Source organism: Schistocerca piceifrons, chromosome 2 (genome assembly GCF_021461385.2).
Source record: "Schistocerca piceifrons isolate TAMUIC-IGC-003096 chromosome 2, iqSchPice1.1, whole genome shotgun sequence".
NCBI lineage: Eukaryota > Metazoa > Arthropoda > Insecta > Orthoptera > Acrididae > Schistocerca > Schistocerca piceifrons.
Genome location: NC_060139.1, coordinates 213,567,236 through 213,595,200, shown reverse-complemented (window position 1 = coordinate 213,595,200; position 27,965 = coordinate 213,567,236). Strand labels below are relative to the sequence as shown.

At 41.5% G+C, this 27,965-nt stretch overlaps 1 protein-coding gene across 3 annotated transcripts in view; it reads right to left on the bottom strand.

Annotated features, from left to right (window-relative positions):
- LOC124777950 (thioredoxin domain-containing protein 11) overlaps positions 1-27,965 on the bottom strand; it is a 161,608-nt gene that overhangs the window by 89,887 nt on the left and 43,756 nt on the right. For all 3 annotated transcript variants that reach the window (XM_047253506.1, XM_047253508.1, XM_047253507.1), the window contains exon 4: positions 16,475-16,678. In XM_047253506.1, the coding sequence (XP_047109462.1) occupies positions 16,475-16,678 (204 nt within the window). The remainder of the gene's footprint in view (positions 1-16,474; positions 16,679-27,965) is intronic.

The window sequence follows — 27,965 nt, the reverse complement described above, 5'->3', positions numbered from 1 at the left end:
CTGGCTGGCCGCTTAGGTGTTACAGCTGCTGCATGGCTGGCAGACAGCGCCGCATGTATAGGACGCGCGTAACTGCGCAGCGGCACTTTGAAAGATCGGCGAGTCACAACAATTTTCCCCCCTTTTGAATGGTTTGCACTGGTCTTGATGGAGGTGGCCTGTGGATGGCTAACGTCCATAGGTGTTGTTTGACTGGCCGTAAAGTCTTGAGAGAGCGGCTTCCCATACGGACGGAAGTGTCCCCAATGATAACGGGTTGAGATGACAGGAGACGTAGGGGTCGAATCTGCTGGGGTCCCGGGCACCAATCTGCCCGTCGCGGCAAGTCCGGTTGTTATAACAGGAGACATGGGTGATGTGTCGGCGTCCATAGGCGAAGGAGGCGAGTAGAGTTGCTCCGACAGATGATGGTCATCCGGTTCCTGCATGGGCACGTCTCCTGGTGGCGTCCGTTCTTGTGCTGGCACCGAGATGATGGTGAGAGAGCTGCGTTGTGGGTAATGAGAGATGCCAAGATCCCGAGTGTCAGGCAGAGCCGAAGGTGGTGTAGCGGCATTCGGAACAGGCATTGCCGGCACACGAGGCCAAAGCTGGTCCAAATGACGCACTGCAGCACCCGTGTCCATCTGGATTTCATACAGGCGTCGGCCACGGTGTTGTAAGATGTGGCCAGGACTCCATTTTGGCCGCCTGCCATATCCCCATACCCATACAAGGTCGCCAGCGGTGAACCGGCCAAGCGAAGGCACCCGCGGCTGTAAGGTGGAAGGCCGCAGAAGATGAAGTAGCGTGCGGGGCTGTCGGCCATGTAAGAGCTCAGCCGGGCTATGGTCGCCCATGGGGGTGAAATGGTAAGAAGCCAGAAATTGGAGAAGTGCATCATCAGCAGCAGAAGAAGTCAGGAGTTTCCTCATCTGAGCCTTAAATGTGCGGATCAGTCGTTCAGCCTCACCATTTGACTGTGGATGGAACGGCGGGGCCGTGACATGCATGATGCTGTGATGGGCACAAAAATCCGCAAATTCGGAAGAGGCAAATTGCGGACCATTATCAGTAACAAGAGTAGAGGGAAGGCATTCCAAAGACAAAATGCGAGCTAGAGCATTTGTGGTTGCCGCAGTGGTAGGCGACGTACAACGGACAATGAAAGGAAAGTCAGAGTAGGCGTCAATTACGAGTAGCCAATAAGTACCTGAAAAGGGTCCTGCGAAGTCAGCATGAATACGCTCCCAGGGCTTCCCAGGCGAAGGCCACGGTGACAAAGATGACTTCGGGGCGGCAGCCTGTGACGCACAAGGGCCGAAGGCAGCGACCATGTGTGCGATTTCAGAGCCTATGCGGGGCCAGTACACATGACGGTGTGCCAGAGATTTTGTGTGAGAGACACCCCAGTGCCCTTGGTGAAGGAGGCACAAGACCAAAGCACGCAATGACGCAGGTACCACAACACGCGGCGAAGCATTTTCAGTGGAAAGGAAGATAACACCATCCCTAGCCGTGAGGCGGTAACGCAAACCGTAGTAGTTCCGCAACGGATCAGAAGTCTTAGCAGATGGACGGTCTGGCCAACCCTTCTGAATACAGCTTAAAACCCGGGAGAGGGTAGGGTCAGAACACGTAGCAGCCGCCAGCCAGTCCCCAGTGATGGGGAACCCGTCCACAACCCACTGCTCGGCAACATCCAGGTGGAAACACAAAAGTTCATCCGTGTCGAATGCCAGATCAGGACCCATGGGAAGGTGAGATAGTGCATCAGCATTCGCCAGTTGAGCCGTCGGCCAGAAATAAATCTCATAATTGAAACGAGACAAGTAAAGAACCCAATGCTGGAGGCGGTGTGCAGCCTTGTCGGGAAGCAACGTTGATGGATGAAACAAGGAAGCAAGTGGTTTGTGGTCTGTAACAAGATGAAATTTGGATCCATAAAGAAAAACACCAAACTTATGAAGAGCATAAATAATGGCCAAAGCTACTTTTTAAATTTTAGAATATTTTAGTTGGGCATCCGTGTGCGTCTTGGAGGCATAAGCAATGGGTTGTTCAGAACTGTCAGAAAAACGGTGCGCAAGGACTGCACCAACCCCGTATTGAGAGACGTCCATGGCAAGAACAATATGTTGGCCAGGCCGATAAGTAGCAAGGCATGGCGCCTGTTTCAGCATAGTCTTCAATTTCTGGAAATTGACATCGCATGACGCAGACCAGTGAAAAGGCATGTTTTTATGCAACAGGCGATGCAACTGCTGAACCACCGAAGCAGCAGATGGTAAAAACCTGTGATAGTATGCTATTTTCCCCAAGAAGGCCTGCAGCTCCTTAACAGATGTAGGACAAGGAAGGGCATCGATCACAGTGGCAGTTTGCTGAAGCGGACGAATACCATCCCGAGAGATTTGAAACCCCAAGTATGTGATAGATGCCTGAAAAAAATTTTGATTTCTGAAGGTTACACTTAAGACCGGCAGTCTGTAAGACATGAAAAAGTTGGCAGAGATTCTGAAGATGTTCTTCAGTGGTAGAGCCAGTGACAACAATGTCGTCCATGTAATTTATACACCCAGGGATAGGGAGCAATAATTGTTCCAAGAAGCACTGAAAGAGAGCAGGGGCGCTGGCAACCCTGAATGGCAATCATTGGTATTGATAGAGGCCGAAAGGCATTTTAAGTAACAGGAACTGCCGGGAAGCAGCGTCGAGAGGAAGTCGATGATAAACTTCCGACAGGTCAATTTTAGAAAAATACTGGCCTCCAGCAAGTTTAGCAAACAATTCTTCAGGTCGGGGCATAGGGTAAGTGTCGATGAGGCATTGGGCATTTACAGTGGCTTTGAAATCGCCACAGAGACGAATATCACCATTTGGCTTAGCAACGAAAACGACAGGAGGGGACCACTCACTTGAAGTGACAGGAAGAAAGACCCCTGAAGCAGTGAGATGATCCAGCTCCCGTTTTACCCGATCACGAATGGGCCGAGCCCGAAAAAACTTAGGCCTAGCAGTGGTTTTGAGCATGATATGAGCTTCAAAATCGTTTGCACGGCCTAACCCAGGAGAAAAAAGGGACGAAAATGTCATCAACAAGGAATCCAAGTGAGCATAAGGAATAGCATCAGAGACGATATTGACAGAGTCATCTATGGAGAACCAAAAAACGCGAAAGGCATTGAAACCAAAAAGATTCTCTGCATTACTATGGTCGACCACAAATATGGGAACAGTGCGAACGACGGATTTGTAAGATACCTCAGCATCAAATTGTCCCAAGAGAGAAATCTTCTGTATATTGTACGTCCGTAATTGCCGAGCGACAGGTGATAGGGTTGAAGAACCCAACTGAAGATACGTCTGAGAATTGATGAGAGTGGCAGCAGAACCAGTATCCACCTGCACGCGAACATCTCTAACAAGTATTTGGACAGTGAGGAATAACTTCCCAGAAAGGGAAAAAGTGCAATTGGCAGACAACACAGAAGCAGAAACAGCGTCACTGTCATGAACATCATGTATGCGGTCGGATCTGCAAATGGAAGACACATGACCCTTCTTTTTGCAATTGTGACACACGGCCCAATGTTGGGGACAATCCTCCTGTGAATGTTTCGTAAAACACAGCAGACACAAAGGAAGTTGCCGGGAGTTTTGCTGCAGTTTCTGAGAGGGTTGTTTACGGTTAGGCTGAGGCTGCGCGTTGGAGCGTACTGCGGCCATGTCGGCCGGTGCGGACACGCCACATGCATCGTCAACAGTGCACAGAGGTTATATTTCCCAGACGTCACCCCACGCCTCTATAATGCGCTCCAGCGGCGCGATAAATTTCAGAAGACTGCATTATGGACAGGACTTCATGTAGAGTCGGATTTGCCAACTGAAGGGCACATTGCCTAACTTCTTTGTCGGGTGCCGACCAGATAATAGCATCCCGTACCATGGAACCAGCGTAGGATTCTTTGTGAATGTCAGTAACAAACTGACACTTTCGACTGAGGCCGTGAAGTTCAGCAGCCCAAGCGCGATAGGATTGATTCGGTTGTTTTTGACAACGATAAAAGGCAACACGAGAGGCTACCACTTGCATTTGCTCATGAAAATATATGGACAGAAGTGAGCACATTTCAGCAAACGACAAAGACGCAGGATCTTTCAAAGGAGCCAATTGTGACAACAACCGATACATTTGAGATGAAATCCATGAAAGGAAGAGAGACTTAGATGTTTGTACATCCGTGACATGAAATGCCAAGAAGTGCTGTCGAAGACTTTTTCGTAATCAGATCAGTCTTCCGCCGTCTCGTCGTAAGGAGGAAAAGGAGGTATAGACAACAACAAGAAACATCCCACATTGGATGCCGCGACGAAATCGCGAATCGCCGATGTGAGAAGCGTTTGCTGTTCAATGAGACCTTGCAATAGTTGCCCTAAAGTAGCCGTGGAAACCTGCGGGTCAATGATGAAAAGGAAAAATCCACTACCTCGTCGCCAATTGTTATAACATCAAGTTAAACACATATATTTCAAAACGACACAATACATGTAAGTCACAGCGCAAGCAGACAAAGTAAGATGTGTACACGGGAACAGTCAAATCAGCACTGAGTCCAAGTCTAGCGGCTGCTGGCTGGCTGGCCGCTTAGGTGGCGCGACTGCTGCATGGCTGGCAGACAGCGCCGCACGTATAGGACGTGCGTAACTGTGCAGCGGCACTTTGAAAGATTGGCGAGTCACAACAGATCTGCATTCTTTAATGAGAGTAGGCATGCAGCAGGAACGGGGCCGTGTTGGCGTTGAGAACGCTGCCCAACGCCAGCACCGACAAGCCTGCTCCATGCCTGGGATTCCTACTATCATCAAGGAGTACAGGTCTGATGATGAGCTCTGTAGTAGATTAAAACCAATCATCCACAAATAAAAAGTAACAACTTATATGTGACTATGACAGTGTTTACTAAATAAATTATAATATTATTAGAGTGCTGTTTCCTGGAAGGACATTCCAAAATATTTTTGTAAAACGAACACAAATTAAAGCCAATATTTCTTTCATTTGACCTTCCCTTAAAATTAGAGTGCACAGATTATTCAATGTGGTGGATTATTTGCATATATACAGTATATCAATTGTACGAAGGTGAGTCAAATGAAAACCTTAAATTTGTAATAACAAATCAAAATTTCATGCTGTTATCCTGTAAGTTGATAAGTGAGCTACAAACAGCGTGCAGAATGGCCTGTAGGTGGCAGCATAGTGCAGATGCACACATACCGTCGCAGTATCACTATAATGATGGCCACCCCACTTGTGACTTGCACCAGGGAAGAACAGCGTTCTGTTATTTGGTTTTTGCATAGTGAAGGTGTGAAACCTATTGAAATTCATCGACGAATGAAGGTTCAGTACAGTGATGCATGTTTGTCACAGCAGCAAGTCTACGAATGGAGTAGGAAGTTCGCAAATGGTGTGACTCAGTGGAAAATGCTCCTCGTCCAGGTCAGACACAACGAGTTGTGACTCCAAAGAACATTGCAGCAGTTGAAGACATAGTGAAGGAAAACTGCCGAGTGACACTGAATGACATTGCAGCATGTTTACAGATTAGTCAAGGGTCAGCACACCACATTGTGCATGGTGTGCTCCAGTTTCACAAAGTGTCTGCAAGATGGGTGCCATGGCAGCTGACTCCTGAAATGAGAGAACAACGTGTTGATGCTTGTGAAGAACATCTTCAGCTCTTTGAATGAGATGGTGATGGCTTCCTTGCAAGAATCGTTACTGGGGACGAAACCTGGGTTCACTTCCACCAACTGGAAACGAAGAGAGCGAGCAAGGAATGGTGCCATTCCTTATCACCAAAACCAAACAAGTTTCGAACAGAACCATCAGCAGGAAAGGTTATGCTGACTCTCTTTTGGGATGAAAAAGGCATCATTTTGGAGCATTTCATGCCTAGAGGGGCCACTGTCACCAGTGCATCATACACAGATCTCCTAAAAAAATCATCTGCAGCCTGAAATCAAATTAAAGCTATGTGGATTGCTCTCAGCAGGTGTCCTTTTGCAACATGACAATGCAAGATCCCACACTGCCCGTACAACAGCTGCAACAATCACAGACCTGCATTTTGCGTGTCTACATCATCCACCATACTCATCAGACCTTGCCCCAAGTGATTTCCATATGTTTGGACCACTCAAAGACGCGATGGGAGGAAAGAAGTTCCGTTCTGATGAAGAGGTATGCCATGCAGTGCATGAGTGGTTGCGCGGACTACCAAAAGAATTTTTTTCTAAAGGAATTTATGCACTTTGTAAGTGCTGGAGGACTTGCATTGAGCGTGGGGGAGATTATGTTGAAAAGTGATACAGCTTTGTACCACTTCTGCACAATAAATAATATTTAAAAAAATATTTAAGGTTTTCATTTGACTCACCCTTGTATATACACATCTTTGCAGTAAAATTGTTATACCTCTCTTCTCATCAACAAATAGTGGATGTAACGTTTTTGTGTGAGTGAGTTGTATTCATGGGTTGTAAGTAGTGGCTGTAATAGTGAGTTGGAATGACTATGTTGTGTTAAAAGAGCTTTGTGGAATTCACAAAACATTGAATAAATGTATTTTGAGGAAAAAATACAATTCAGCAATGACTTATTATTTACTTAATGTATGGAGACAGAAAACCTGGAGACCTCTTTGTAGCCATCACAGAAAGGAATCATCCACTAAGGCCACTGTACTACAAACAAGAATGAGAAGAATCTACAATTATCATAAAGAAATAAGCTAAGTTGATGAAATTTTTACTAAAATTACTGAAGATGATTAACTGTCGTCATCCTCCTCCTCACTCTCACTCTCAACTTCGCGCTCAATATAGCTGAACATTTCCCGATTCCAACATAAACACAGTTGTTGCGTGGATTGGAACAACTGAAATTAATAATCATTTCTGAATAATTTTGAAAATAATTTAATGAGGATGAGGGTCAGAAACTCCAGCCATTACCAAGGAAACATGTAGAGCCAACTTCGCCATGAGAGGTGTCATCGTCGAGACGAATGGCACACACATACCAGACAACAGAGCCACAATCAGAAGCACTACTTTGCCTCCACAAATCATATGCCATCCAAGCATTGAGCAGATATCATTCGATCGGGCGTGTATGTATGACAGCGCTGACTCTGGGCCAGATGCCAACTGTAATTGCACTTCATCAGTCAGAGACTCTCTATGGAACCATCATGATCTTCGACACTGTATGCCAACTGGGAACCACTGCCATGTGGAGCCACCAGCACTGTCACCAAGCTTCACTGAGACTAGGTCTCTTCACCAGGGTATGTGTGAATGTTTGTGTAATTAACTTTTCCTTCCGAAATCAAAGGCACTTCAGCAGCACACATCTTCTACCAGAAATACTCACCCCATTTCCAATGAGTGATATCCACCTCATGTGCTTCCACTACATACTTTCAGAAATGAGACTCTGCAAGATGCAGTCTGTTGGCCTGTGGCCCATGCCATGAGCTTTGGTATATATGATACGATTCCTCAGCTGGACGGCAACAGGATCACAAAGTATCATCACACCTCTCTCAGGTTGGCCACAGCTATTCCTTGGGACAACCTATGCCGGCCACCAGTCGAATGTTCCTGGCTCCATGGTTGGCCCCGTTTGAAAATCTACATGCAAAAAGATAGTCTGCTCAGGAACATGGATCCATCAACCAAGGCAATTAGTCTGTCCATGACAAAGATGCTATTTTTTTTTCTCTCTCCCAGTTCAAGCCCTCAAGTCTACAGTTCCACAGACAGGTACAGGGACTCTGCCTCCATGGGCATCCACACTCATGAGTAGCAATGGCGGTTCCAAGTTTCCTATCCATTTGGACACTCCATCGATGCTGGAACTTCAGTCTGCAAGATGGCACTGCCATCTCTTCCCTCACAAGGAAGGGGCCCAGGACCTCCAACTCACATCAAGATGGCTCCACCATCTCTCCCCTTGGGAGGGGGGGATGATGTATCTAAGGCCTTTGCCTTTGAACACAGCTACCCATATCAGAGATGTGGTTTGAAAGTTGCCTGCGCTCCAGCTCTGTAGGAGGCACTCTCTTGGTAGACCCAGATGGAAACAGCACAGCAGGCATGGTGTATCAACCATAACAAACCGGACTGTGTCCCAAAGACACTGTTCTCCTCTGAAGTGGAATTCCAGGCAGCACCATGGGAACATGCGGCACTAGTTTCACCATGAAAGGGGTCAGCCTTCACACCAGCAGTGAGTACATTCTGGACAACAGCACCATGACTGGTATGTTTCCTTTTCAATAAATGATACTTATTTCACGTGAGTCCACTACTTTCAGAAAAAAAGACTGCGAGATGCAGTCCATTGGCCTGCGGTCCAAGACCTGAGCAACAAGTGTTTGGTCCATATGACACGATTACTCAAGTGCTTGGCAACAGGATTGCCACAGGGTCATCACACCTCTCTCAGATTGACCACAGCTATTCCTTGGGACAACCTATGATGGCCACCAGTCAAATGTTCTTGGCTTCATGATTGGCCCCTCTTGGAAATCCACAAGAAAAAGATAGTTTGGTCAGAAGCATCAATGAAGGCAATCAGCCTGTCCAAGACATATATGATATATTCTTTTTCTTTCCAGTTCAAGCACTCGGGTCTATGGTTTTACGGACATGGACAGGGACTCGCCCTGCAAGGGTACCCACACTCGCAGGTAGCGACGATGGTCTCCGAGTTCCCTCAGCCATTTGGACTCCCCATTGATGCTGGAACTTCAGTCTGTGGGATGGCACTGACATCTCTTCCCACACAGGGGAGAGGGCCAGGACCTCCGCCTCACATCAAGATAGCTCCACAGTCCTTCCCCTGGGGGGGCGGGGGGGGGGGGGCGGATGATGTATATGAGGCCTTAGTCTGTGACCGCAGCTACCCATATTACAGGTGGTGGCTGCAAGTTGTCTGTGCTCCACCTCCATAGGAGACACTCTCTTGGCAGACCTAGATGGCCACAGTACGGCAGGCATGGCATGTCAATTATAACAAACTGGATTGTGTCCTAAACACAGCCATCTATTTTAAAGTGGAACTCCAACTGGCACCATGGAAACATGCGGCACTAGCTTTGTCACAAAAGGCAACAACACAATCAATCAAATCCTTATACTTCTATAGAGATCTAAGTCATCCTGTTTCCACACTGCTAATATGGTGTTTAGGAGACTGCCTGTTGCTACAACATAGCTGACAAAGTTATATATTGTCAGCCACATTCACAGATGATGCACAGCTTATCCCACACCACTAATAATTACAACAATTGGCAATAAGCATGGAGTTGGAGCACAATTTTATCCTCTATCAAGAGCAGAAACAGTGCTTTTGTTAAGTTCCCTATGTAGCAGGCTCCACTGGACAAAATATTTCTTTTGAAGATAAGCAACCAATCATGTCAGCTTAGTAGGCCACTCAGTCAAGCTCCAGCTGTCACCTGTTACAATCTCCAGAGTGGGAAGTGATATATTTAGTTTTTCCTGTGTTTTCCTAGTAGTGTATTTCTTAAATTTAGTGTTTTCTATTTAAGAGGTTTGATCTCACATTTTGTAATTTAAAGTGTAAATTCAGAAAGACTGTTGCGCAGTTTTCATTTCTTCTGAACAGCCAGCTATACGGCTCACTAAAGCATCAGCAACCATCGACGACGCGCCAGGAGCATAACAAGTTGCATATCTAGGTCTCTGTCATCTTTTATCGTTTACTTCTTCAGTTAGTCCTGTTAGGATGTGTGCATGTTGTGTGCGTACGCAGGAGGAGCTGGTCGCAGTTTACAAACAGCTTTTGGCTACAGTCAGCTGCCTTCAGGCTGCTGCCTTGGAGTGTAGCAGTGGCGGAGAATCTGGTGCACTGCATAGGACACCTCTGGTGTCACTTGTTTCACCCACGGGCTCTGCTGCCATGGCACCTCCTAGTGTACCCAACATGGTGCACTGCACAGGACATCTTTGGTGTCACTTGTTTCACCCACATGCTCTGCTGCCATGGCACCTCCTAGCATACCCAATATGATGGACTTGTCCTCACAAGAGGGTGAGCGGTGGGTAGTAACATGTTCACATCACTCGAGGTGGAGGGCCAACTGAGAGACTGGCCATCTGGCTTCACCTATTGCCCTATGAGTGAACGAGTAGCTGTTCCTTCTGCAGGGTCTGAGCACGCACAAGTAGGCACGGGTTTGCTACTTACCACTTGCTCCAACATTAGGAGGGTTTTGGAGCCCCTTAGCGAGATACCATTTAGCACCGGAAGGAAAACTAAGGTGGACTCAGTATGTCTCTGTTTTGGGGAGGGTGACTCCCCCATTGAAGACGTGGAGGAGGTCTTGCCTACAGCTATCGAATATGCAGCGTCTAGTCATCTGCAGGTTGTGGCTCATATCGGCACTAACGATGCCTGCTGCAAGCGTTCTGAGACCATCCTCAATTCATACAGGCAGCTGGCTGGAATAGTGAAGGTTGCTTGCCTCACGTGCACGGAGAAAGCAGCACTCACAGTTTGCAGCACTGATCCCAGAGCTGATGAGGGTCAGTTGGTTCAGAGCCAAGTGGAGGGTCTCAACCAAAGGTTCCATGGACTCTGTGATGGTCTTGGGTGCAGATTTCTGGACCTGCATTATCGGGTGGGGAATTGTAAGACTTCCCTTGATAGGTCATGGTGCACTACCAAAAGGATGCAATTACACAGGCAGTACAGTACTTGAGGAGAGCACAAAGGGTTTTTTAGGCTAGATGGTAGTTTGAGGTACTCTGGTGAACACTCACCAGATGATATTCAAATAGCAAAAGCAGACCACATTCAGAGTAAAGATGATTCGACTGTCAAAATTTTATCAGTAAATTGTCGAAGCATTGTTAAGAAAGATCCCGAATTTACAGCCCTCCAGGAAAGTTCTCGTGCTCAAATTATTCTTGGCACTGAGACCTGGCTGAAACCCAAAGTAGACAGCTCTGAGATACTTAGCGAGTCAAGGAGTATTGATCACAAGACAGGTTACATGCCATAGGAGGGAAAGTATTCATTGCAGGTGACACACATATTGTCTCTGTTGAGGTCAAAACTGAGTGTGACAGTTAAGTTATCTGATCATGCATAACAGGTGCATGTGAAATCAAGTTCATTGTCGGATGCTTTTATCAGCCATCTGATTCTAATGTGACAGTTGAGTCAAAATCTAGGGTCAGTAATAGGTAAATACCTAAATCTTGCAGTACTAGCTGATGGCAAATTTAACCTATGAAGTGTACACTGGGACATCTGTTGATTCATTTCAGGGGGTACAGTCAGACAGTCTCTCGAAGTACTTTTGAACATGTTACCTGAAAATGTGTCTTGAGCAGATAGTTCAACAGCCAATGCGCAATAGAAGTACTTTAGACCTAATAGCTACAAACAGACCTGACCTTATTGATAGCATCAGCATAGAAACAGATATTAGTGATCATGATATCATAGTGACTATGGTTACTAAAGTTAATAAATCAGTCAAGAAGGCTAGGAGAGCGCAGATAAGCATCTCACTTAAACAATGAACTGACATCATTTGGTTCCAGTATGATGGACATAGAGGAATTATGGACAAAGTTTAAATGGATTGTAAATTGTGATCTGGAGAAGAATGTGCCTAGTAAGTGGATTAAGGACAGTAAAGACCCACCATGGTTTAACAATGAAATCTGGAAAGTGCTGAGGTGGTAAAGGCTGTTTCACTCATGGTTCAAAAGAAAATGTGCAAATGACAATGAGCAAAGATTAGTAGAGACTCATGTGTGTAAAAAGATCTATGTGCGAAGCATTCAACATCTACTACTGCCATACCTTAGCAAAAGATCTGGCTGAGAACCCAAGAAAATCTGGTCCTACATAAAACTGTAAGTGGGCCTCAGGCTTCCATCCAGCCACTTATTGACCAGTCTGGTGTGGCAGCAGAAGATAGCAAAAAGGAAACACACAGTTTTAAATTTTACGTTTAATAAATCGATAACACAAAAGAATCATACAAACATACCGTTGTTTGATTTTTGCAGAAAATCCCATATGGATGACATAGTAAAAGGCATCTCTGTCATAGAGAAACAAGTGAAAGAGTTGAAACAATCCCAGTTGCATTTTACAAAGAGTTCTCTACAGTACTGGCCCCTTACTTAACTTGCATCTATCATGAATCTCTAGTCCAGTACAAAGTCACAAGTGACTGGAAAAAAGGGCAGGTGATTCCTATATATAAAAGGATAAAAGGACAGACCTACAAAATTACAGGGTAACATCCTTATCATCAGTTTGCTACAGAATTCTTAAACATATTCTGCATTCGAATACAATAAGTTTCCTTAAGACAGGAAAGGAGCTGTCCATGAATCAGACGGTTTTAGAAAGCATCACTCATGTTAAACTCATCTTGCTCTTTTCGCACATGATGTACAGTGAGCTATGGATGAAGGGCAACAGGCAGATTTTGTATTCCTAGATTACCAAAAATCATTTGACACGGTGCCCCACTGCAGGTTATTAATGAAGATATGAGCATAACAAATATCTTAGGTTTCCACATATACGAATGGCTCGAAGACTCCTTAACTAACAAAACCCAGTATGTTGTCCTTGATAGCAAGTGTTCATCAAGGACAGCTACTATTTTCTATGTACACAAACGATCTGGTGGACAGGATGGGCAGCAACCTGTGATTGTTTGCTGATGCTGTGGTGTATGGGGATACAAGATGATTTAGAGAAAATTTCTGGTTGGTGTGATGAATGGCAGGTAGCTATAAATGTAGAAAAATATAAGTTAAGACAGATGAGTAGGAAAAACAAACCCATAATTTTTGAATACAGCATTAGTAGTGTGTTGCTTAACATAAACACATCATTTCAATATCTGGGTGTAATGTTGCAAACCAATATGAAATTGAATGAGCAGATGAGGATTGCAGTAGGGAAGGTGAATAGTTGACTTTGGTTTATTGGGAGAATTTTGGGAAAGTACATCTGTAGAGGAGACCGCGTGTGGGATGCTTGTGCGACCTATTCTTGAGAACTGCTCGAGTGTTTGGGATCAGCATGAGGTTGGCTTAAAGGAATACAATGAATCAATTCAGAGGTGGGCTGCTAGGTCTGTTAGCAGTAGGTACAAACAACACACAAGTATTACGGAGATGCTTTGGGAACTTGTATGGGAATTCACGGAGAGGGGATGATGTCCTTTTCAATGAACAACATTGAGAAAATTTAGTGAACTGTTATTTGAAGCTGACTGCAGAACAATTCTACTGCCGTCAATGTATGTTTCACGTAAGGAATACAAAGATGAGAGAAATTACAGCTCAAACAGAGGCATATGGACAGTTGTTTTTCCCTTGCCATTTTTGCGAGTGGAAAAGGAAAGGATACTACTAGTGGCAGTACAGAGTACCCTCCATCACACACCATCAGTGGCTTGCGGAATACGTATGTAGATGTAGATATTGTCTTTGAGTAAGATGAATGAATTTGTTGGTCTCCTTGGTCACTAACGAATTAAAGTAGCACACTGATTGTAGACGTAACAATTCCAATCACATGGTAAGAGAGTCAACAGAAAAAGATGACTCTGAAGTAAACTACAGGCATTAATGTATAATCAATATCTTGCATGCCTTCTCCTCTCCTCCATGATTCTGAGCAACAACACGTGTCACTAAGCTCATTAAATATTTGGTCAGTCTGTACGTTCAAGAATCAATTATGCTTAGAATAGGTATTGCTGCTATGCCTTATTTGTTCTGTATTGGTTGAATCATGTACATACATATGAATAAAATGGTCTTTTGGTCACCTCAGAAAATCCTGTGAAGGATAGTCATGGCCGCAGAGCCCTGAGTCTTTACAATATTCCATGTGATTGTCGCAGTAATTACATGGGACAGACTATTCGAACAGTTTTTCAGAGCTTTAATGAACATGAGCAGCACACACACAAAAAAAAAAAAAAAAAAAAAAAAAAAAAAAAAAAAAAAAACTGCCTTACAAATAACCAAAAGATCTTGTTTGAGCAGACTTGGTTTTAGCACAAGTTTCAAACTACAGAAATTCAGTCATCAATGAGGAAATCAGGATGTGTGCCATCAATTTTTTTGGCAGTGAGGTGACTTTCTGAGGCAGCTAATGGCATATATTGTTGAAAGCTTGGATTTTCAGAGAGAATTAAAATGCACTGATAATATTTATTGCAACAAATCCATCATGAAAGACTTAGTGCGTTTCTTAATTCCTTCCTCCCTTTAATATGTCCTCTATTTTTTATCTTTGTCCATTATTTTCAACTATTTCTTTGACTTATATTCTGTCCACCTTAAATTGTTTATTTCAAAAGAGTCTTATTACTCAGATGTGGTAAGTCTTGAACTTGTAAATTGGATTTGCTAGTTTATTCAATATTTCTGCACCTAACTCTTCCTTGTACAGCCCAGTGTATTTTTTTCTTAAATGCTTCCAGTGAATACAATGGTGTAAATACTGGACTTTGAAATTAAATTCTCTTGATCTATTTGGGATACAAGTCTTGTTGAGCATAACTATCTGCTAGACTGTGACTCAACATAGATTAATGCACTGCTTACAAAAAGCACAACTCTGAATTTGGGTCACAGCCCGTCAACAGTTTTAACTTTCCAGAATCAATTTTTCACTCTGCAGCAGAGTGTGCATTGAAACGAAATTTCCTAGCAGATTATAATTGCACACTGGGCCAGGACTTGAACCTGGAATTCTTGCAAGCGTCCAGTCCAGCACACAGTTTTAATCTGCCAGGGAGTTTCAGTTTTAACCTTCCACACAGTCACACTAGACCTTTGTTCAGAAAGAGCTGCCTTCAATGCCTTAGCTCCAGATCATTTCACACACATGCCAGAATGGTCCATATAACCTAATTATAGAAAATTCCTTCCAATACTGGCATCCAACCATTCTCTGTCTGTAATGAACTCACTGTCATCATAATATTAAGTGCTAACTTATCTTCCTCTTTTAAACCTAAAGTGCATGTGGGGGGGGGGGTTATCTCTGCAGGTCGTGTTCCAAGTAACTTGCTCTTTGTAATGGTACTTGAATTACGTAACCATTACGGCACCTCACCTCAACCTCTCGATACCAGCAATATTCCACTGTGTTTCTGTAAAATAGTTAACATATTTCTCTGACAACATTCAGATTTGATTTAATTAATGTAGAGGTACTTTGATACATCGATATGTATATATTGCAATGATATTATTCTTATGTGTACTCTTTCTTTTGTCACTATGATCTTTGACGTACTTGTAACTCTGATTTTTGGGCACATAAGCGATTATTAGAGAGTCAAGTCTTGGTCGTCATGTTGAAAAGACGCAAATTGTAGTCAGTTTATGAAATGTGAACTTAACAGTGAAGTAGATATTTTCAAGTATGTTTTATATTGTGAAGTGTTGTTGCAACAAAAGTAATAAAAAAGGAGTGTAACTTAAATTCGGAGTGCTGATTACTTTTTTACATCTCCATTGTTCTAACTTGCAAAAGTTTAATCTTCGAGAATGGTTTATGAAACACATCTATAAAACTTTTGAATATTGCAGAATAACACCTAGGCCTCTTTGCATCCGAGCTTGGAATCATCACCACCTAGATTTTCAACGATTGAGCCATGAGTTCACAACGAGACCAGCGAGACCAGCTTGGGAAACACGAAAAGATGAGTGCCTAATTTATCCATTATTTCAAGAAATGACTTTATTAACTGTGCTCTAATGATACCTGCCACGTAATATAACTTTGTTGTTGCCCGAAAATGCAATGTTTAGCAGTGTGAGCAGCACTACAATTATAATTAAATTTTGACCGTTGTTGTGGTAGGGTTGTTAGATCTTCCATCTACTACCTTTCTCACTACTCTACATGCTTTTCTTGCGATTGAACCTCTCATAGACCAAGATACCAACAGTGCACTTGTCGCTGTGAATAATAAATATTTAGTGATTTTTTTGTTGTGTATGTAATCAGTGTTGAAATTCCAATTTCTGATATGTAAGTGCATTTCAATAAATGTGACGGCCTCTAGTAATATGTAGAATCTGTTAGAATTCACAGGAAATAATGTTTCACTTCTAAAAAACTCATAACACAAAAAATTAAGCTATCTGTTATAGATACAGTTAAGCTCAAGAAGGGGCTCTTCAAACAACACTGAATAAAAGTGCATGTGAAAACAGGGTTTTTGACGAAGGAGGAAATAACATGGTTCTGAGACTTTAGGTTAAAACTGAAAAACAGTGGAATAAAATGAAATGTTTTAAGCAAGAGATTCTTCAATATAAAAATCCAGATAATTAATAATACAGTGTCAAGATGTTATCACACTACCCTAGTGTTAATTCGTACCTTGGTCTCATTCCAGAGGTGAAGACTGACTGCAGGAAGAATTTCAACACCCAATACAGCTGCTGCATTAGCATTTGTTACCACTGCAAATGCTACTTCCCTTTGTGAATCATGTTCCAAGTATTTCAGAGCAGTCATGTAAAAAGTATGATAGCCTGGTGCCCCCAAGCAGCCCAAGAAGTTAAAGTACCCAACCACGACAGCCTGAAAAACATTTAAAATCAATTAGGTAATTAATTTTTTTATGACAGATAAAATATAAGTCAATTTTTTGGCCTTAAGTAATGGGGTACTTAGCTAACAAATCAACTTCAAGTGTTCATACATTAATTTTTCAACTTTCTTGGTATGAGCAACTTACTTTTTATGAGGGGGCAGTTGTATTCCTCATTATTTTTGACTTTTACAGTTTAGATTACCTACTTCCTGTGTAGAGTACAGTACATGAATGACACTTGGTAATAACAAATTCTTGATGATGAAAGCATTTTAAGATGTACTATTGCATTTTAAGACATGCTATTGCTTCCAGACAATACAAAGAAGACAATAAAAGTACTGATTACCATGTAAGGTTATAATCACATTAATGGAGTAGCTTGAATGCTAAATTGCGTTCTAGGAACTGCTAACAGATATTACACATTTTATACACTTTTATGCAGGAATTTTTAAAACTTTGTGCCCTAAAAACAACACGGGCAGAATTACAAATTCAAATTTGTAGTAATATATATTCTGAGACTTCTTTAGAAATACATTCAACACAATATGAATAGCCTGGTCACAAAAATTATCATAAAAGATTTTTATTAAAAAATCCACAAGTTATAGGAGGGCACACCACCAGATCTTTGAAGGACCACCAAGGCATTTAAAGAGGAGTTTACAGAAAAAAATCTGCCTCATATATGACAATACTGTTACCATTTCAAGTGTATGTGATACCACATGCTGTCCAGCAGTTAACTGTGTACTACAGAATATGCTGCTGTTAATTTTCTTTCCCCTCTCCCAATGGTTACAGTGTTTGTGTTGATGCAGTGATTATATGTCCATGAGTGACGTTTTCTTATTTACTTGTTAACTAGGTTTTCATTTGTTTATTGACTTGGTTACATTTTTGTGAGCTTTATTTTTTTTTTATCCTTTTGTATGCGCAGGAATAGTTAAGCTTTTGTATGCAACAGTTAGTTGATTGATGACAAAACTTTGCAATTTTAATGAAATGTGATAACCAAGAGAGGGAATTTTTAATGGTATCCAATGATTCTTAAACTTAAACAGGAATGTGAAACATACCAATTCACCTGATAATATTCCTCTTTTCACATAATTTGCATTGTCCCTTTTTGAATGTGGGTACGCATAGTGAACTATTCCTAATTAGAACAATTTGTTTATTTTGCATTGTTTTATAAGTAATAAAATAATGTCATACTATACATATCACCATCTTAAATTAACTGCTTAATTGCTTCATACTTTTCCATGTTTACTCTCCGCTCCCCTCTTTTTAACTTTTTTTCCTGCATCTCTTTTTCCTCTTGCTTCTTAATTGCACTATTCGTTTCACTTCTCTTCCTCCTAAACCATCTTAACTTTTCATTCTTTAACCACCTTTGGCATTATTCTTTTTCTGATGTCTCCCCTTTCATTTTTGTCAGCTCTCATCTTTACAACACCTATGGCCCTCTAATTCTAAGGAAGTCTCTGTGATCTGTCCCTCATTTCTATTCTTCCTATCTATTCTTTGAGAATGAACTGATAGTTCCAGAAGCTAGGATAATTTTTTGTAATTTCTATTTTGTCTCCCTGCAGTATTGTGACTGTTGTCTCCTGAATATCAGAAATTCTGAACCATCATTATAAATCTGTTACGTCTAAAGAAAAGTCTTGACATGCTATGCAGGTTCTTTGAGTATGGGTGTGGTAGTCACATTTCAGTGAGACAAGGATGACCCATACCATGGTGTTGAAACTATCAGTTCCCTCTCTGCAGAAGGTTTGCACCACTGCCCCCCGGATTCTGAAACTGCCCAGGAGTGTAAAGCAGCAAACTGATGTTGCAGCATCAAGTGTTGGTGAACAGTGCCAGTAAAAACAGGGTATACTCAGTGCTGCAGGAAAAAACAAAACTGTTTCATAAGGTCATCATTACACACTATGTATATCATCTATTGAGTCTTCCTCCTTGCCGACACAGTGAAGAAATCTGCAGCCAAGGTGGTCTTTCAGCCTCATATATCCCCCCCCCCCCCCCCCTCCAATGAACTATGGACCTTGGCGTTGGTGCGGAGGCTTGTGGTCCTCAACGATACAGATAACCGTACCGTAGGTGCAACAACAATGGAGGGGTATCTGTTGAGAGGCCAGACAAACATGTGGTTCCCGAAGAGGGGCAGCAGCCTTTTCAGTAATTGGAGGGGCAACAGTCTGGATGAGTGACTGATCTGGCCCTGTAACACTAACCAAAACGGCCATGCTGTTGTGGTACTGCGAACGGGTGAAAGCAAGGGGAAACTACAGCCATAATTTTTCCCGAGGGCATGCAGCTTTACTGTATGATTAAATGATGATGGCGTCCTCTTCGGTAAAATATTCTGGAGGTAAAATAGTCCCCCATTCGGATCTCTGACGGGGCTACTCAAGAGGACGTCGTTATCAAGAGAATGAAAACTGGCGTTCTATGGATCGGAGCATGGAATGTCATTTCCCTTAATCGGGCAGGTAGGTTAGAAAATTTAAAAAGTGAAATGGATAGGTTAAAGTTATATATAGTGGGAATTAGTGAAGTTCAGTGGCAGGAGGAACAAGACTTCTGGTCAGGTGAATACAGGGTTATAAATACAAAATCAAATAGGGGTAATGCAGGAGTAGGTTTAATAATGAATAAAAAAATAGGAATGCGGGTAAGCTACTACAAACAGCATAGTGAATGAATTATTGTGGCCAAAATAGGCACGAAGCCCACACCTACTACAGTAGTACAAGTTTATATGACAACTAGCTCTGCAGATGATGATGAAGTTGATGAAATGTATGATGAGATAAAAGAAATTATTCAGGTAGTGAAGGGAGATGAAAATTTAATAGTCATGGGTGACTGGAATTCGACAGTAGGAAAAGGAAGAGAAGGAAACGTAGTAGGTGATTATGGATTGGGGCTAAGAAATGAAAGAGGAAGCCACCTGGTAGAATTTTGCACAGAGCATAACTTAATCATAGCTAACACTTGGTTCAAGAATCATTAAAGACTGTTGTATACATGGAAGAACCCTGGAGATACTAGAAGGTATCAGATAGATTATATAATGGTAAGACAGAGGTTTAGGAACCAGGTTTTAAATTTTAAGACATTTCCAGGGGCAGATGCGAACTCTGACCACAATCTATTGGTTATGAACTGTAGATTAACTGCAAAACAGCAAAAAGGTGGGAATTTAAGGAGATGGGACCTTGGTAAACTGACTAAACCAGAGGTTGTACAGAGTTTCAGGGAGAGCATAAGGGAACAATTGAGAGGAATGGGGGAAAGATATACAGTAGAAGAAGAATGGGTAGCTTTGAGGAATGAAATAGTGAAGGCAGCAGAGGATCAAGTAGGTAAAAAGACGAGGGCTAGTAGAAATCCTTGGGTAACAGAAGAGATAATGAATTTAATTGATGATAGGAGAAAATATAAAAATGCAGTAAATGAAGCAGGCAAAATGGAATACAAACATCTCAAAAATGAGATCGACAGGAAGTGCAAAATGGCTAAGCAGTGATGGCTAGAGGACAAATGTAAGGATGTAGAGGCTTATCTCACGAGGGATAAGATAGACACTGCCCTACAGGAAAATTAAAGAGACCTTCGGAGAAAAGAGAACCACTTGTATGAATATCAAGAGCTCAGATGGAAACCCAGTTCTAAGCAAAGAAGGGAAAGCAGAAAGGTGGAAGGAGTATATAGAGGGTCTATACAGGGGCGATGTTCTTGAGGACAATATTATGGAAATGGAAGAGGAGGTAGATGAAGATGGAATGGGAGATATGATACTGCGTGAAGAGTTTGACAGAGCACTGAAAGACCTAAGACGAAACAAGGCCCCGGGAGTAGACAACATTCCATTAGAACTACTGACAGCCTTGGGAGAGCCAGGTCTAACAAAACTCTACCATCTGGTGAGCAAGATGTAAGAGACAGGTGAAATTCCCTCAGACTTCAAGAAGAATACAGTAATTCCAATCCCAAAGAAAGCAGGTGTTGACAGATGTGAAGATTACTGAACTATATGTTTAATAAGGCACAGCTGCAAAATACTAAAGCGAATTCTTTACAGATGAATGGAAAAACTGGTAGAAGCTGACCTCGGGGAAGATCAGTTTGGATTCCGTAGAAATATTGGAACATGTGAGGCAATACTGACCCTACGACTTATCTTAGAAGCTAGATTAAGGAAAGGCAAACCCCACATTTCTAGCATTTGTAGAATTGGAGAAAGCTTTTGACAATGTTGACTGGAATACTTTCTTTCAAATTCTGAAGGTGGCAGGGGTAAAATACAAGGAGCGAAAGGCTATTTACAATTTGTACAGAAACCAGATGGCAGTTATAAGAGTCGAGGGACATGAAAGGGAAGCAGTGGTTGGGAAGGGAGTGAGACAGGGTTGTAGTCTCTCCCCGATGTTATTCAATCTGTATATTGAGCAAGCTGTAAAGGAAACAAAAGAAAAGTTCGGAGTAGGTATTAAAATCCATGGAGAAGAAATAAAAACTTTGAGGTTTGCCGATGACATTGTAATTCTGTCAGAGACAGCAAAGGACTTGGAAGAGCAGTTGAACGGAATGGACAGTGTCTTGAAAGGAGGGTATAAGATGAATATCAACAAAAGCAAAACTAGGATAATGGAATGTAGTCGAATTAAATCGGGTGATGCTGGGGGAATTAGATTAGGAAATGAGACACTTAAAGTAGTAAAGGAGTTTTGCTATTTGGGGAGCAAAATAACTGATGATGGCCAAAGTAGAGAGGATATAAAATTTAGACTGGCAATGGCAAGGAAAGCGTTTCTGGAGAAGAGAAATTTGTTAACATCGAGTATTGATTAAAGTGTCAGGAAGTAGTTTCTGAAAGTATTTGTATGGAGTGTAGCCATGTATGGAAGTGAAACACGGAGGATAAATAGTTTAGACAAGAAGAGAATAGAAGCTTTCGAAATGTGGTGCTACAGAAGAATGCTGAAGATTAGATGGGTAGATCGCAAAACTAACGAGGAGGTACTGAACAGAATTGGCAAGAAGAGGAGTTTGCGGCACAACTTGACTAGAAGAAGGGATCGGTTGGTAGGACATGTTCTGAGGCATCAAGGGATCACCAATTTGGTACTGGAGGGCAGCGTGGAGGGTAAAAATCGTAGAGGGAGACCAAGAGATGAACACACTGAGCAGATTCAGAAGGATGTAGGCTGCAGTAGGTACTGAGAGATGAAGAAGCTCGCACAGGATAGAGTAGCATGGAGAGCTGCATCAAACCAGTCTCAGGACTGAAGACTACAACAACTACAACAACTACAACTACAACAACAACTACATATAATGATAAGGCAGAGATTTAGGAACCAGGTTTTAAATTGTAAGACATTTCCAGGGGCTATTGGTTATGAATGTAGATTAAGACTGAAGAATCTGCAAAAAGGTGGGAATTTAAGGAGATGAGACCTGGATAAACTGACTAAACCAGAGGTTGTACAGAGTTTCAGGGAGAGCATAAGGGAACAACTGTCAGGAATGGTGGAAAGAAATACAGTAGAAGAAGAATGGGTAGCTCTGAGGGATGAAGTAGTGAAGGCAGCAGAGGATCAAGTAGGTAAAAAGACAAGGGTTAACAGAAGAGATATTGAATTTAATTGATGAAAGGAGAAAATATAAAAATGCAGTAAATGAAGCAGGCAAAAAGGAATACAAATGTCTCAAAAATGAGATCGTCAGGAAGTGCAAAATGGCTAAGCAGGGATGGCTAAAGGACAAATGTAAGGAAGTAGAGACATATATCACTAGGGGTCAGATAGATACTGCCTACAGGAAAATTAAAGAGACCTTCAAAGAAGTGTAAATAGTAAATATTATATGAAATCGAACAACATCTGAGTCATATTTATGAAAATCTGAACATTTATTATTAACGTGCATTGTCACTGAAAGTCAGTGAGTCAGGCACTTTGTATAAAGTCTTGTGATGTACAGTACTGTGCAATTTCAGTGCTTATCATGTAACATTAATGAAACCATATTAGAGAAGGAAAGTTGTTACTCACCATATAGCAGAGATGCTGAGTCGCGATAGGCACAACAAAAAGATTCACACAATTATAAGGCCTTTGTCAGCAATACACACACACACACACACACACACACATCTGCAGTCTCAGACAACTGAAACCACACTGTGAGCAGCACCAACATTAATGAAATCGAATTATATGTGGAACAAGAAACTTGACTGATGTAGCACGAGTATTAAAACTGACAGTTGGCCTTTTATTTCTGGCAACATACTTGTCTTTAATATGTACTGCAACACTGGGATTTTGAGACTGGAAATGATAACCATGCAGTTTTGACGTTGTGATGTTACATACTGCTCCAGAAGAGAGATGCGAGTCCCTATGTATTCTTACCAAAGGATGAGATGTGCAAACATACAAACCATAAAACAAATTATTGTGTAGATTTATTGTTTTATTTGCATGTGGAGAATCATGCTGAGGGACAATGCATGTTTTCAAGACGGAATAGCGATTGCAGTAACTTCACAAATGGAAGTACCTACACAGATGCCAAAGTATGAACTCTTTGTATCGTCAACCTACACTGGACAAGTGTGACATCATCAACATATATAAATATAACATTTAAAATGGCAGTGATGAAATTCAAACAAATGAACTATTAATTGGACTGTGACTCCGAATGCATCATTCTATGTCTAAACTTGTATGAAGTGAAAACAATCCTGCTGGTGGAACATTCACAAAAAAAGCATTATAGCAGAGGTTGAAAGTACCCGCATCAGTTGTAAGGTTCTTTTCATTTTTCACTGGTTTAGAGCTCTTAAATGCCCATCATAAGGTGTCATAACTTTGTGCTATGACCACAATCGACACGGTGGATGAGTACAGGACACGACGTATCACCAGTGAGTACAGAGTGCAGCGGGCTCTGTGTTTGCTAACTGAAGCAATATTTTCAACCTATATTTGCAATATTTTCAACCTATATTATATGAAGTGGCTCTGAACTGGACATCCTGACTGGATGCTTCATGTTATCTGAAGGTTACTGTACACAATTTTGGTATTCCTCATATTCAAGTAAAGTAGACATTGCAGTATTACAATTCCTTCCAGCAAGGATAGAGCACTGAGGAGATCAAGACTACGACCACCACATCAAAGGAAATGCTCAAATAAAATAAGAAGAAAGGCAGAACAACATTAAATCCCTGCTGAATCAAGTACATCCAACCCAACTGAGACACTAAATTTGGGACAGGACGCAGGGCTAATTATTGCTGAAAGAAACATGTAAATTGAAATAGTGATAAAAACAACCATCAAATGGAATTATTTGAGAAGAATAAACCATTATGACTGAATAATTGCAGAGAAATAGTCAGCTGCTCTTAACAACCAAATAAATAATTGAACCTAAGATGTGGGCAGGTAAAAACATGTACTGAAAATCAAATATTAAAAAAAAAAAAAAAGAATTTATTGCTGATGAACTACAATTAAAATTTCATCTACATCTGCATCTACATGGTGACTCTACAAATCACATTTAAATGCCTGGCACAGGGTTCATCAAACCACCTTCACAATTCTCTATTATTCCAATTTTGTGTAGCATATGGAAAGAACGAACACCTACATCTTTCTGTATGAGCTCTGATTTCCCTTATTGTATCATGGTGATCATTGCTTCCTATGTAGGTTGGTGTCAACAAAATATTTTCGCTTTCGGAGGAGAAAGTTGGTGATTGGAATTTCGTGAGAAGATTCTGTCGCAACGAAAAACGCCTTTCTTTTAATGGTGCCCAGCCCAAATCCTGTATCATTTCTGTGACACTCTCTCCCATATTTCGCGATAATATAAAACATGCTGCCCTTCTTTGAACTTTTTCGATGTACTCCGTCAGTCCTATCTGGTAAGGATCCCACACCATGCAGTAAAAGAAGACGGACAAGTGTAGTGTAGGCAGTCTCCTTAGTAAACCTGTTACATTTTCTACGTGTCCTGCCAATAAAACACAGTCTTTGGTTAGCCTTCCCCACAACATTTTCTGTGTTCATTCCAATTTAAGTTATTCGTAAGTGTACTTCCTAGGTATTCAGTTGAATTTACAGCCTTTATGTTTGACTCATTTATTGTAACCAAAGTTTAACGAATTCCTTTTAGCACTAATGTGCATGATCTCACACTTTTATTTATTTAGGGTCAACTGCCAATTTTCGCACCATTCAGATATCTTTTCTAAATCATTTTGCAATTTGTTTTGATCTTCTGATGACTTTATTAGTCGATAAATGACAGCAACATCTGCAAACAACCTAAGGCGGCTGCTCAGATTGTCTCCCAAATCGTTTATATAGATAAGGAACAGCAAAGGGCCTATAACATTACCTTGGGAAATGCCGGAAATCACTTCTGTTTTACTAAATGACTTTCTGTCAATTACTACAAACTGTGACCTCCCTGACAGGAAATCACAAATCCAGACACATAACTGAGACGCTACTCCATAAGCATGCAATTTCACTACAAGACGCTTGTGTGGTACGGTATCAAAAGCCATCCAGAAATACAGAATTGATCTGAAATCCCTTGTCAATAGCACTCAACACTTCATGTGAATAAAGAGCTAGTTGTGTTTCACAAGAATGACATTTTCTAAACCCATGTTGACTGTGTATCAATAGACGGTTTTCTTCGAGGTAATTCATAATGTTTGAACACAATATATGTTCCACAACCCTGCTGCATATTGACGTTAATGATATGGGCCTGTAATTAAGTGGATTACTCCTACTACCTTTCGGAATATTGGTGCGATGTGTGCAACTTTCCAGTCTTTGGTTACGGATCTTTTGTTGCGTGAACAGTTGTATATGATTGTTAAGTATGGAGCTAATGCATCAGCATGCTCTGAAAGGAACCTAACTGGTATACAATCTGGACCAGAAGACTTGCTTCACTTGTCCAAGGATATTTACTTCTAAGTTACTCATGTTGGCAGCTGTTCGAATTCTGGAACATTTACTTCATCTTCCTTTGTGAAGGCATTTCAGAAGGGTGTGTTTAGTAACTCTGCTTTTGCAGCACTTTATTTGATAGTACCAATATTGCTATCATGCAGAGAAGGCACTGATTGGTTCTTGCCACTAATATATTTCACATACGACCAGAATCTCTTTGGATTTTCTGCCAGGTTTTGACACAAAGTTTTGTTGGCGAAACTGTTGTAAGCATCTCACATTGACAATATAATGGATAAATAAGAGTTCTACTCACCAAGTGGTGGCAGGAAAACACACATATAAAAAGTATTACAGTTTGCAAGCTTTTGGAGCCAGCGGCTCCTTCTTCTGGTAGTAGAGTTGAAGAGGAAGGAAGAGGCATGAAGGAAAATGGGTAGAGTTTGGAAAAGCCACTCAGAAACCTAGGTCAGGGGAGACTTACCAGGTGGGATGAGAAGGAAAGAAAAGTTGCACAGAACCCTGGGTCAGGGAAGACTTACCTGACAGGATGAGAAGGAAGTCTGGTAAGTCTCCCCTGACACAGTGTTCTGGGTGACTTTTCTGAACTCTGCTCCTTTTCCTAAACCTCGCCTGTCCTTTTCCTCCATCCTTCTTCCTTTCCCTTCAACCCTTTTTACAGAAGAAGGAGCCACTGGCTCTGAAAGCTTGCACACTGTCATATTTTTTATAAGTGTGTTTTCCTGCTGCCGCTTAGTGAGTAGATCTTTTTATCTATTTATTATATTTTCAAAAATTGATAAATTAAAACTGACAGTGTTATATTGAACAAAGAAGATTATTAAGACAGTGAGCCAGAAGATAGGTGGCCTGTAGTTTTTATGGACAGTGACTGTTCTCAACAGGTGGCCCATGACTCCGCTGTAGCTAGCCGTTCAAGTGGCAGTTGCTCACATCATGACGTCACCAAGCTGTGGTGCTGCAGTGTATGTTACATCACAATGCCGCGAGCTGCCTGATGGACCCTGATGAGCACAGTTATGCCCAAAAAAACTTTTAAATATTGTTACATTATGGGTCAATCGAAGACTGAGATAAGTTTCAGTGTAATTTTCTACAAAAGTGCTAGCAACTGTTGTCAACCGAGCAACTGTTGTTCAAGCTTTATTATTACACTGATTGGATGGAAGAAATATTAAGTGTATTTCTAACCTACTTTCTCAAATAAAATGTAAATGGATAGATAAAATCTACTCACCAAGCGGCGACAGGGGAACACACACACAAAAGGATTTAACTTTTACAGGCTTTCGGAGCCAGTGGCTCCCTCTTCTGGCAGAAGAGTTGAAGGGGAAGGAAGAGGGGTGAAGGAAAAGGACTACAGGGGTCTAAGGAAAGAGGTACAGTTTCGACAAGTCACCCAGAGCCCTGGGTCAAGGGCGACTTACCAGACGGGAGGAGAAGGAAAGACTTTCTCAAATGGGACAGTTAAGTGTTGATTCGAAAGCAGAGTAGTGCAAAACAATGTTGATTGAAATGAGTAGATGGAACAGACAGTATAACACGTTAACATTAATTCAAATATGCAGAGTGTTCAATTTGAGACACCTACTACTGAAATAATCACTATGGAGGACTGTTAAAAAATTAACTGAATATCAAATTGGATACTAAAACACTATAATAGCTCAGCAAGTTATTAAGTTAGAAGAGCATATTGTTGACTCAAGTCAGGGAAAAAGTAAAAATTAGTGAAAACAAATGAATTGAATCTACGACAAAGTTTAGGAGGGAAATTAGATTGTGAAATAATTATTTAGTTGATCGTGAGCAATGAAGTAAATGAACAATTAAAAGAAGTCAATAAGATGTTAAAAAATTAAGGAATTTATGAAACAAAAATTCCTGGAGGTACTAAACAAACACAACTGTAAGTCTTAATATTTTATAACAAAATAAAGAGTTACATGAGGCAGCAATCTCAGATTCCTCTTTTACGACATTGGAGAAATGAGGGAGTGATTTCAATGAACAAAAGGTACAAGACAGTTTGAGTCATTTGTCACTACACCTCCTGGAAGACAGAGGCGGGGTGTCAAAAACTGGGAAGAGTAAGCAAAACTAAAGACGAGTTTAAGAGCAAGAAACTTGATGTAAACTGTAGGTTCCCATTTCAGTTACTAGAAGAACTTTTTCTGGTACATGGAACAAAATTAAAAATAATTTCTGAAATTTAAACCAGAAGGGAAGA